The sequence below is a fragment of the Rattus rattus genome, chromosome 4 (assembly GCF_011064425.1).
Source record: "Rattus rattus isolate New Zealand chromosome 4, Rrattus_CSIRO_v1, whole genome shotgun sequence".
In the NCBI taxonomy this organism is placed as follows: Eukaryota; Metazoa; Chordata; class Mammalia; order Rodentia; family Muridae; genus Rattus; species Rattus rattus.
Genome location: NC_046157.1, coordinates 29340884 through 29354055, shown reverse-complemented (window position 1 = coordinate 29354055; position 13172 = coordinate 29340884). Strand labels below are relative to the sequence as shown.

Below are 13172 nucleotides of genomic sequence, written 5' to 3'. Positions count from 1 at the left end.
GAATTTCCACAGCTTAATGTAAATTTTAATTCAAGTAGACAGTGGAAATGAATGGAAATGGGAAAAAATGTAAAAGAGAATATTTCTGTCCTGTCTGAACCTCCCTTATTAATGACATTGAGATGCAGCTTCCGCTCACTGGTGCACAGCTGATTAAAGATGGATGGGAAGTGACCTGTGTGCAAGGCCCAACATCTCAACTTCCAGCCATTTCATTCTTACAGCTGGACTGAGGTGACTGTGGGCCATAGGAAGGCATGCGTGTTTTGGTGTTTCTCCTTAGTCAAAAGTCCGAATGGGTAAGAAGAGTTGGGGACATGGTTCTGTATACAGGACGGCCCAGCAAGGGCAGTGGTACACCGCTGGTGAGCCACAAATCTTTCTCTGGGAAGTTTTTGGTGTGACACTGTTTCTGACCCGATCCTGGGGTCACTGATCTTGGGGTCACCGATCTTGGGGTCACCTGGTGGAGCTTGAGAGGGATGACAACCAGCAGCTCATTCAACCTCTGCTGCTTCTCTCGCTGATAAGCCTCCAGGGCTTCCTCGGCTGCATTCAGATTTGTCGCCACAACTTTTACCTGAACAAAAGACATGGGAGAGATATTGGCACAGGTCAGCGAAAGTATAAATGCCCATGGTGACAAGCGAAAGCAAGGTGAGAGGAAGCACAACGGGTACAGCATGTACTCTGGGAGACCATGACCCAGGGTCTACATCTACAAGACAGCCCAGAAACACAGTGTTTTCTTCCCATCCCGTTAGGATGCAGACTACCTATTCAGTCATTCCCATCTCCTAGAATTGTTAGTGCTTTCTAACCAAAAGGACAAGTAAAAAAGTCCCCCTCTCTCTTTTACTTTCTATATGTAAAGCAGCCCTCGGCATGATACTTTTATCAGAATGGTACAAGATTTTGTTGTTGTCGTCGTCGTTGTTGTTATTGATGATCCAAAGAAATTTAATTTTTTTCTTTAAAAAAAATTTTAAAGCACAAAGCTACAGCATCCACAAAGTACGTTCTTCATCGCCTAAAAAAATCCAACAGTGTTCCTGAACACTTTCATTAAAACGACAAATAAAAAATGCACTAAAAGCTAGGCAGTCGGTGGTGGCACAAGCCATACGTCCAAGCACTCAGGAGACAGGCAGGTGGATCTCTGAGTTCAAAGCTAGCCTGGCCTACAGAGTGAATTCTAGGACAGAGAGGGCTACACAAAGAAACTTTGTCTTGAACAAATCAAACCAAACAAACAAAAACCCCCAAAACCAATCAAATCCACTTAAAAAAATTCTAAATGTGAATCAAATTGAATGACATTGTTCTGAACAAGATCTAAACAAGAGTTCTCTTTCAGAAAGTCAAAAGGGAAAGGAGAGGGACAACCGGGTCACCTGAGCTCCGCTTCATAACTGCCAGCACAGGGTGCATCAGCCCCAGAAGACATAGTTGGTCCAGGGAGAAAACACCAGAGTTTCTGTGACTGCTTATATTCATCTTATTTCCCAGAAGGCTTCATAACTAACACCAAACCAGTATTCCCAAGTGTTATTTATACATCCGCACACATTTATTATATAATCTGTGCGTGACATCTGTTGCTCATAGAATTATGTCATCAAATGAGTTGGGAGACAGGCGAGTGGCATGAATGTGAATCCAGAGAGCAAAGACCTCCCACACTACAGAGCTTGTGATCACAGGGAAAGTTGAAGGGACTCTGGCCAGCCCCAGTGTAGCAAGTATGGCTTTGGCTGGCCTTGCTCTACTCCCCGTTCCCTCTCCTTTGCTAAAAAACAAAACAAAACAAAACAAACAACAACAACAAAAAAAACCCAAAGTCAACAAAGCCATTAGATTAGATTCCTAAAGCCAGCACCCAAGTCCATCCCCACATTTGGCTACTTCCTTCTCCTGAAGCCCAGCTATCAAAGTATTGAAGTCCAGCCATGAAAAGACCCCTTTGGCTCACCTAATTAACATGTCCAATTAAAATTAAACACCTCATCCAAACACAGGAGTTCCCATTTTAATTTTATAAACCTTGGGTTTCTATGTGTCTCTGTCTCTTTTCCAGGGGAGTCCTCTGTTCCAGGGGACAAATACCCCTCCTCCCTCTCTCTCGTTCCCTTCTCTTCCTCCCTCCCCCTCTATCTCCTGTCTTTGTCTCTGATTCCTGTGCCTCTGTCCCTCTGGGGCAAATCAATCTCACTTGTACTGAGAACTTGGTCTTGGGGTATCCTGAGCTGATACTTTTCCTTTCAAAGGCTGCCGATAACCTTTGTTGGTAACTTCTCTGAGAAGTTCTGGCAATGTCTTGCGTAGGAGGTAGGAGTGTGGATAGATGGTATACTAGAAGATAAGCAGACCACCATACCTTTTTGGAGATTGTGTCATATTCTTTTTTCAGGTTATCAACAACTTTCTTTTCTTCAACCAGGGCTTCTTCAATGTCCAGTCTTTTCTCTCGAAGTTGGAGGGCCAGTTCAAAAAGACTTAAATCACAATCTAAAGGGAGAGTTAAAGTAAGAAGGCAGTCTCATTTGACAGGGAATATGATGGTACAAGAAACATAGAGGGGGTTGGGGATTTAGCTCAGTGGTAGCGCCCTGCGTTCGGTCCTCAGCTCTGGGGGGGAGAAACATAAAGCTGGAAGATTCAGAATCAGTATCAGCTATTCCCAGACCCACACTAGACTCTGCAAGGGAAAAATTACTTTCCTTCTTTTAAAAACAAAGAGTGTGCGTGTGTGTGCGTGTATGCATGTGCATGTGTGTGCGTGTGTGCGTGCATGAGTGTGTGCATGCTTGTGTGCATGCGTGTGTGTGTGTGTGTTTGTGTGTGTGTGTGTGTGTGTGTGTGCGTGTGTGTGTGTATTTTCGTGAGGAGGTCAGAGAACAACCTCAGAGTCATTGTTGTGTAACAGCTTCCTCCAAACCTGAAACATCGTACCTACAGGGTAGCTCCTTAAGCAGTAAGGTAAACAACACCAAAGAGCTCCGAGAAATCCCTGAAACTGACTAAATCCTCCTTGCCAGAGTACAGAAGCTGAGTAGGCTCTCGGACAAGCCAAGCTGCAAAGAAGACTAAAGAAGCCAGAGCCATCTGTCTGGGAGAAGCAGAAGCCAGCTGAGCTGCCTGGAGGAGGTTCTTGAAAGTCACTTGCAAGAATGACTTAGAAGAGACACTCTTCAATCTGTTGAGGTGCCTGCTGGCTGTGCACTGTGCTCCAAGCTCCCTGGTTTTGTGACTTGTCACTCACTCTGGGGTGGGCCTTGGTGCTGTTGCTGTCTTTGAATCATTTCTGTTCCTAAGTAACCCCTCACCCATACTCCCATAAGTAATTCCAATAAAACTCATTGGTCCACCAAATTGGACTGTGGTGGTATCCACCCTTAGGTCTGGTGTAGGCTCCCTATCTGGGGTGAGTAGACATCTCCACAGGAAAAGTTTAGTCACACAACAATACCTTCCTCCTCGTTGCTAGTAAATTCACTAGGCTAACTGGCCTTTGAGTCTCTGGGGTTCTCATGGTTTTGCTATCCTGTCCAGCTTTATGTGGGTTCTGGGGACCCAAACTCAGGTCCTCACACTTCTTTGGCAAGCATTTTACTCATTGAGCCATCTCTGAGGCCCTGTTCGTCCTTATTTTATGGGACAGTCAATAATGAAGGAGAAAAACCTCCATTAAGGAAGGTGATAGGGTATAATCTGCATGTGATTCAATGGGCTTCAAGTACATGCTTTTATTTGGGCTGCATTACACGAATGCCACATTTGAATACTGAAGAATAGATAAAAATGTGAAGTTAGAATATTGAATGACCTGTGTGTAGGTGGCACATGTCTGTAACCCTAGCAATAGGGAGACGGAGAAGGAAGGGCTGGAAGTATGAGGCCAGCCTAAGACTCGGTCTCAAAAGCCTAATGGCCGAGGACGTAGTGCACTGGCAGAGTGTTAGCCTAGCATGGATAAGAACTTAAGCTTTACTCTGCTCCCCCAACCACAAATTAGGATAGCCAAGTGGGATTTAGGAGCCCCAATTTCAGCTCAGCTTAGCCATTGGACTGGCTGTGTGATGTTCAAGTCCTTTAACCCCACTGTATTATAACAAGGTGAATTACAGGGTTTTGGTTTGCTCATAAATACTGTAAATTTTTAAATAAAATTCTTGTCTTTGGGCTGGAGAGATGTCTCAGTGGTTAAGAGCTCATAAATGCTCTTGCAGAGGACCTGAATTCTGTCACTAGTACTTCTGTCAGGAAGTTCACACCACATGTGTTTCTAGTTCCTGGGGGATCCTTTGCCTTTGGCCTCCATGGGCACCTTTATACACACGCACGCACGCATGCACAAACACACACACACACACACACACACACACACACTCATACAATACACATGATTTTTTTAAAAAAAAATTATAAGGCTCTTGTCCTCAAAATTAAGGCTACTGATAAACCAAATGGAATGGATTTTCTCCATTGAACTATTGACGTGCTAAGATTATAAGCATGTTGGTCTAATGGCTCTGGGATAGTTTTGCTAGTTAAAAAAAAACTACCAGCAACTTCCAGGAAGCCAGAATGGATTGTCCTTACCGATTTGAAATAAAAATTTTGAGTGAGTTTGTCAAAAAGAAAACATCATAGTGTGTGTGTGTGTGTGTGTGTGTGTGTGTGTGTGTGTGTGTGTGCGCGTGTCTCTCTCTCTCTGTGTATAAAGTTTGCCATTTACCTATAAAATTAAAATTTGCTACATAGTTCTTAATATCCCTGAAACAGCGGTTGGTTTCCATAGATTGATTTTATTACTAAAACCTGTAACCTGTCCGAAGGACTGGATAATCATACTGATAATTTTCCCAGAAATCCCTCCCAAAGTGCTTGCAAACTTTACTTCACACATTGAAAAGTATTCTTTTCTTAAATTGTTATTACCAGGGGGCTGATAAATAGAGGAGGAGCATCTCCGTGTGGACAGCCCACAGTCCCACAGAGAACACGCGGCTTTGCCCAACTTACTGGAAGGGCAGATGGAATCATCGAAAACCTCATCTTCAGAGCCGGACTCGCCCTCATCGCTCTCCAGGCTGGACTCCTCTTCACTGGACTCCTCGCTCTCTTCATCTTCGTCTAAGGCGAGAAGATGATCTTATTAGGAGAACAGATCTACTGCACCAAGTACAGGGTTTCCCATCACTCAACTCCTCGGGAAAAGACAGTGAGAAGAGCTTAAAACTGTTCAAACGCACAGATCCTGTGTCCTGTCCTCAGCTTGTTGAATCCAGTCACAGCAAGAGTGCTACCATGGTAGCTTAGTGAACCCGCACCCTCCCCAGCTGACAAAATCCTCCAATCTCCCCTTCCCCTAATAGCTTATCACTCTGTTCTGCCTTCGGGGAACATTGTTAGATTTTAGCAAGGCATTACCCTATTCCTTAGTAACTTCCTGTCTACTGGCCCTTGCCCTTCTGTTATAGGTTACCATTTATTCTTGCATCCAGATTTGAAGTCTGGATTTCCCCACCCCAAAACATCATTTTAGCAGCCACGTGGACAGTCTGTGTGATTGCTCTTTGGCAAGGGTCACGAGTAAATTTCATTATTATGTTGCATATGGCGTTTTTATAAAACATAAAAATATCTGGATATCATCTCCAAGGTAAGTGACTACAGACTCCTTTAGCATGTCATGTTTTGCTCCTTGGGAATATCTATGTACCACACAACATAAATTTGTGGTTCTTGTGTTAATGAATGTCAAATTAAACACAAGAGACAAACCTTATACTTTTAAGATTTATTTTTTCATTCACTCATTTATTTTTAACTATGGCCTTCCACATTCTAGGCAAGCACTCTACCACAAGTTTTTACCCTATTCCTCTTTTAATTTAAATTTTATTATAGTGAATTTTTTCTTGAGAGAGGGCATTGATAAATTGTCCAACAGATCAAACTTGTACCCATTTTAACCACCTGAGTAACCAGGGTTACAAGCCTATATTTCTGTTCCAGGCTTTCTATACATTTCTAAAATCTAAACTCTCTCTCTCTCTCTCTGAAAATTACTTTAAGTAACTTGCACCACCATATAAGATAGATCAGACATATTTTAACTTGACATATCTTTACGTAGCATAACTGCTTTCTGAAAAGGAACTAGACCCACTTTCCCCCAATTCTCCCAGGAAACATGGCTAAGTTTTATGCATTAAACAAATGTAAGATTCTGAAAAACAGAATCAAGCAAACCAACGCCGTGCTGGACTTGGAGGTGGACGAGTTAGCACACTAGATACACCAACCAATGCAACTGATGTAGAGGAGTCCAACAAACGCTTACTCTCACTGGCCAAAAGATCAGAAACAGGGCGACCTATCACACCAGAACTAGATAATGCTACTGCAATCAAATACAAAAGGAAAACCGTGGTCACCTTCAACCATATCATCAAAGCCAGAGGAGGAGCCTGAATATGTGCTCTCACGAGACTGCGATGAAGCCTTTTAATATTCCAACTAGGATGGGATCGAGGGAAGGCAGAGTAGGGGATTTGGGACATTCACCCCAGCTAGTTTATAAACAACTCTTTAACTGCCACCAGCACCAATGCAGCTGTAAAGATCACATGGTTTGGACAGGTGTGGTGGCATGTACCTTTAATACCAGTTTATGGGAGGCAGAGGTAGGCAGAGTTCAAGTTTGAGGCCAGCCTGGTCTACATAGTTGTTAGTCCCAGGGCATCCAGGGCTAAATAGAGAAGCTATCTCAACAAACAAAAAGATTGCATGGGTAGCCTGCACCTCTCCCATCTTGCAACACCAAGATGATGCCTAGAGGAGAGTCAGGGCCTTCACTACTGGCCATGGGTACCAAGTCCATCTCCACCACACCATCCACTACGTGTAGCACTGGAACTCATCCCACACACAGCAGTAACAAGGAGGACTCACTTGTCTTTGGTGACAACGAAGACTGAATGGTACATATTTCTACTTCAATAACAGGGACAGCAGATGATCCCAGGGAACAACCTAGTCTACAGCAGGCTCAGTAGGGAAGTCTGAAGACTCACCTCCCAGAAGAGATCACCACAATAGCAATGGGAAGAAAACACAATGGATGCTAACACCAGACCTAGTCAGGTCTACTACATCAATGGTAACTGCACTGTGTCAGAGGAGCAAGACAGTCTCCTAGAACATGTGTTAATTTCTTTTCTGTCGCTGCAACAAAATTTCCTGGCAAAAGTAATTTAAGGGAGAAAGGGCTCACAGTTCCAGGCCGCAGTCCATCATGGCAGAGAACTGAAGGAGTAATGGCTTGAGAGAGTTAGTCGTGTTACTGAACCCACAGTAAGGACAGAAAGCAGTGAATTCATGCATGCATACTGTGCTCAGCTCACTTTCTTCACTCTTAAACCATTCAGAATCCCCTTCCTCGGAAACAGACAGACAGATCTTCCCTTCTCAATTAACATAATCAGGATAAATCCCAGAGACACGCCGTTAGACCATCCTAATCTAGACAATCCTTCATTGAGAACCTCTTCTTAGGTGACTCTAGATTGAATCAAGTTGGCAATTAAAACTAGCCATGGCCAAGGGGAAGCTGTGGTTCTAGTCTCTGCCTCTTCCTATGTATCCAGAGACCCACTGGTGGATGCCCATCAGAAGACAAGAATGGTTGTCTTTTCACCATGACCAGAGCAACCAGCATTAGCATCTCGGTCAGTTACAGAGTTGTGATGGTGAATTATTGTCATTGTCAAATTGAGTGGCTTTGACCTCACCTGAGACATACATCTTCTGAGTAGATCTCCAGAGAGCTTTAACCTAGGAAGACTCACCGGAATGTAGGAAGCACCATACCATGGGCTGGGGTCCCAGGCTGAGCAAGAAAGAAAACAAAAGAAAGGAACCAAGTCTCTCCTCTCTCTTTTCCTTGACTATGGACCCATTGTGACTTCCTATCTCCTGTGGTGTCCTCCCTGCCATTATGTTCTATGTCCTGAAATAAACTCTCTATATTTTTTTTTCGGAGCTGGGGACCGAACCCAGGGCCTTGCGCTTGCTAGGCAAGTGCTCTACCACTGAGCTAAATCCCCAACCCCTAAACTCTATATTCTTTAAGTTGACAGACATTATGTCACAATATTGAGAAAAGAACTAGTAGCAGAGCCAGTGCCAATAGTATTTGTGGAAATCCTCATTACCTGATGGGGTACTGTACAGGAATAATAACATAGAGTGTACCCCACATATTCTGATGTTTACATGTACAAAGAGATTCTATCTTTCTTCAATAGAGTGGCATATATACACATAAATGTATATATTTATATATGGCATATATATATAAATACACACATATATGAATATATTTACACATATATATATTGGTCATTCTAATGGAGTAAGATATATACATATATGTGTACATTATATACGCATTTTAATATATATAAATAGTGAAGACTTGGTGATAAAGGAATGCACTGAATACACTATACACACTATGCACAATATACATTGTTCACAGGGATGTACAGCATGGCAACTTTGGGGGGAAACTGTATGAACTTTCCTCAAAACCTGCCATGCGACCCAGTATTCCACTCCTGGGAATACACACAAAGGAAATGAGACCCGCATGCAGCGATACTGTGCATTTGTGATTATTGTGCCACCATTTACTACTGCCAAGATAGGGAATCGGCCTTTCAGATGAACAGATAAAGAAAGGAGGATATTTATACACGATGGAGTCAGACACAGAGCAAGTGTCACATGTTTTCTGTTACGAATGAGGAATTGGAAGAGAAAAGGAAGACAGTCCCGTGAGTAGGATTGTTGAGAACTGGGGAAGGCCTTAGGGAGAAGGAAGAGGGCAGCGGAGGGGGAGGAGGACCGCCGTACAGTCTCACATGTGCATCCATGTGCATACTATGTGAGTAGTTCAATGAAGCATATCACTTTGCATAATTACCACGTTAATAATTATACTGACATGTGCTAGGTATATTAACACTCCCACAGTTATGAAATGACAACAAGGAAATATAGCTTTATGTTCATGAACTTTGCTGGAAAAAGAGGTCGATTTCTTAAGGAAACTGAACCCAAACTCGCTACCCAAACTCATCTAATAGAAAATAGATGACTGAATATCACTGGAACAATTAACAAATTTTACTTTGTGGTTTAACCCCTCACCACCAAGTCTTCAGTTTCAAATAGCTTCACAGGGAAATTCTACTAAATGTTGAGAGAAGATTTAGTATCATCTAGAAAATCAAAGATGGGAAAAGACTTCCTAATTCACAGCCTTGGTGAGAACCAGAGATTGAAGTGGCCTGGGCAGTTCAGGGTTAGAGATCTCCATTCCTGCCCTTAGCCAGAAGCTGGAAATGTCTGTGACTCTGTCCCAGCCATAGGCCAGTGATATCAGAAAACATTCTGGATCCTGGTCTGGTTTCTAGTTATCTCTCTGCCCTTGGATGAGACCCCTGTCCAGAAGCCATATCTGAGGGTATGGCTGACATTCCAGTCCAGGCACTAATCTATTTTGGTGAACACTTGTGGAATTGAACATCAGCGTTCTCTTGATGGAAATGGTTATATTAAAGATAACCCCAGAGACAGCAACATGTGCTGATGTCTCATTCAGGAGCGAAAGCAAAGCACTTCGGCTTAGAGCGTCTGATCAATAGTGAGCCCGAATTTGAGTTCTCCACTTCTCTCCCCGTGTCTTCCTTCTTTCTGCTGTCTATGTTTTCTGGCTTGTCTATAGTCTGTTGCCTGGTACATCTGTCTGTCTGTGCATGCGTGCGTGCGTGCGTGCGTGCGTGCGTGCGTGCGTGCGTGCGTGCGTGCGTGCGTGCGTGCATGTCTGTGTGTGAGAGGGAAAGAGAAAATTCATGAGTTAGTGCTTATATCTTTAATGAAGGGCTTCACTCTGAATTTAATAAATAGCACAGAAAACATGGTGTGGGAAAAAGAGACTAAACTCTTCACAGAAATATCTAAGTGTTTTCATAAGGGAAGAAACCCCAACTGACTCAGAAAAGCCCACTACGCTGCAAACAGACATAATCAATCTGTCTTCATGCTCCTTCCCACATTTATGGCAGACAGTTATTGCTTCCAACTTGAAGGCTGCTTTCAGCAAATGCTTCCTCCTACAGGCACACCCAGAGACGCGTTACTCAGGCAGGTACATGGAAGAGTGCATAAAAACAGATTGAAGTATGCATAAGATTAGGTTGTAAAAACTGGTTGCATGAGAGACCCAAGGATCCAAGTGAGATTAGTTATAATGTTCTCTTAAAGGCAAGTTAGACAGGCTGAGTCTTAACAGGACTCAGGCTTAGTACGTAGCCTTAAGTGATTCCCATGGCATTAAGTTTGCTGTAAGCTTTGGCAGTTCAGTCTTTTGGAGGTAAAGAGGTATTTTTATAAGAATGTATCACCACACTCCTCAATTTCAGTCCATCTCCTATGTGATTTTAGGATCTCCACTCTTGAGGGAAAAGTCGCAATAATCTTGGGGACCACTGGGGATACACATAAGGACTCTGTTGGGGTTCATTAGCAGAAAATTATTTCAGTCAAAACAATGAAGTACATCTTGCCCTGGGGGGGTTGGGGGAGAGAGAGAGAGATTGATTTCTGATTTGCTCCAAAGATTAGAACATTATACACTATGGAATTCTGCCAATCACCTGGCCAAGAATCCATCCATCTACTTTGGAAAACTGATTTACCTATGTCCATGCTAAGGAGACGGAAGAAATAATTATCCCCTTAATGAGGTAAAGTACCTTCCACTCCAGAAACTTGTTTGTAGGGTTCCCATTATGGAGCAACGTGACCTGCCTGCTTTAACTTTTTCTGTTTTCTTTTCTTTTTCTTTTAGGTACTAGCCAAAGCTTGGCCATGATTTCCTAGACACTCCAGGCACTCTCTCTGTCTTTGTCTCTCTGTGTCTCTGTGTCTCTCTGTCTCTGTCTCTCTCTCTGTCTCTGTCTCTCTCTCTGTCTCTGTGTCTCTGTCTTTGTCTCTCTGTGTCTCTCTGTCTCTGTCTCTCTCTGTCTCTGTGTCTCTGTCTCTGTCTGTCTCTGTGTCTCTGTGTCTGTGTCTGTCTCTCTCTCTCTCTCTCTTTCTCTCTCTCTCTCTCCTGTCCTCCTCCCGCATGCAGTTGTCTGCCGTGTGGCTGCATGCAGACCTCCAGTACTGAACATGCCTGCTTTCTTTAAAGCTATAAGGCTTTTTTCCATTCTGGTCTCCTCCTTCTGGAAACTGCTGAGAGTTAGAGCTTTCTTGCCCTGTTGTTTCAAAAAAAAAAAAAAAACTGTCCACAAATTCCCTTCTAAATCTTTAACTAAATTCCTTTATTAATCTTTATTAATGAGACTAAGAACCCTGAGAAATAACTCTGATTTCCCCAATCACAGTATGAGACTGGCATTAGCCTCATATTTAAATTTGACAAAGAGAAAATGGAGAGAAAAGGTTAAAGAGAGAGGAGATGAAGAAAAGGAAGAAAAAAGGAGGGATGGAGAGAGGGTGTGACAGGAAGATTGGGAAAAAGGGAGGGAGGGAGAGTAAACTACTGATCAGTGGCCCACATGAATATTATATTAGCACATATTCCATTGTTATAACAAAACACCTAAGGCTGAACACTGTATAAAGAAAAGTGTGCTGTAGAGTTTATTCATTTGGAAGTTAGATATCCAAGACCAGCAATGCCATGCGTTGGCTCCTGATGAAGGGCTTCCAGTGGATGGTGTCACAATGGAAGCACACGGGAAAGGGATTACATGACTGAAGCAAGAGAGTCCCGAGGAGCAGGTAATCTTGCTATGTTATAACAGTCTATTTCATCTTTGTATGAACCAACTGGGGTGAGAACTGTTGACCCCACTCATCTAAGTATCTTGATGCTAGGAAGCTTCAAACATGAGAGCCCTTGAGGGGCACCAACCATGAGCATACTATACAAATGCAGGCCAAAGGCCTCCTTAAAAAGCTTTGCAAATAAAACTCAGCAGTACATAAAATAATATTATACTCTACCAGTGATGGTTCATTTCAAGGGAGAAGTCGTGTTTAATTATCAGTGGATGAACTCTGCCATGTTAATTGGCAAAAGGTTGGGGGAGGGGAAGCCACATACCATCAACCACTGCAGGAAAACATCTGACAGAATCCAACATGCATTCATGATGAGAGTTCACAAAATGGAGGAAGCTCATTTACCTACTCCTGAGGGTAACAAGACACTGACAAGACTGGAAGCTTTCCCTCTAAAGCTGCAAACAATCAAGGATCCTCAGTCTTCCCCTCCTTCTCACTGTAACCCTGGATGTTTGAGGCACAGAGGGAAAAAATAGGCAATATGGATACTATTGGATACTATTGCTAGCAATAAGCTGGACAACACCAAGAGCAAAAGTATGATCCCACATACAGTCGCTCAAATCAGGAAACTATACAGGCATAAATCTAACAAAACAGGGGCATGAGTTGCGTGTTGAAATATAGCGTGCTGATTAATTGACAAGCATGTAAGGTCTGCCCCAAGACATGCAGAGCCAAACTGACAAACAGGTTTAACACAAATGTGGTAAAGTGGCCAACAAGATTTCTCTGTAGATATAAACAACATTATTCTAAAATATGGAAATATTAAGGAGCTAGAACAGCTAAAGCCATTTTGAGAAAGAAGACTCGAGTGGGAGGAACTGATCTACTTGGTTTCAGTACTTACTATGCAGCCACAATAATAAAGAAAATAGAACAAAATAGAAAACCCAGAGCGAGATCCATGCACATAGACCCAGACAACTGTGATTCAAAAGGTCAAACAAAAGCTTTCAAAGGACCGAGACAACCTCCTCAACAAATGCTGCGGGTACAAATTCACAGATGGGAAAAAATAGTTGTGAACCACGCAGCATACAAAGGACTAGTCCCAGAATACAGGGAACTCTCAGAACTCAATACCAAGACAGCAGGCTAAGCTTACCAATCGTACTTAAACATGTACAAAAGTTGAAGACAGGCACTTCATTTAGACTCTCCCATATTAATTCATACCACACATATACACACACACCCATAGGCACATATACACACATACACACATAAAACACAGAAGC

At 42.9% G+C, this 13172-nt stretch overlaps 1 protein-coding gene across 1 annotated transcript in view; it reads right to left on the bottom strand.

The window, feature by feature from the left end:
- The window catches only part of Cfap44 (cilia and flagella associated protein 44), an 80256-nt gene that overhangs the window by 7068 nt on the left and 60016 nt on the right, over positions 1–13172 (bottom strand). Inside the window, exons 29-31 of the mRNA XM_032900232.1 lie at positions 5026–5136; positions 2378–2508; positions 464–580 (exon numbers count right to left, since the gene is read on the bottom strand). Of these exons, the coding sequence (XP_032756123.1) occupies positions 464–580; positions 2378–2508; positions 5026–5136 (359 nt within the window). The remainder of the gene's footprint in view (positions 1–463; positions 581–2377; positions 2509–5025; positions 5137–13172) is intronic.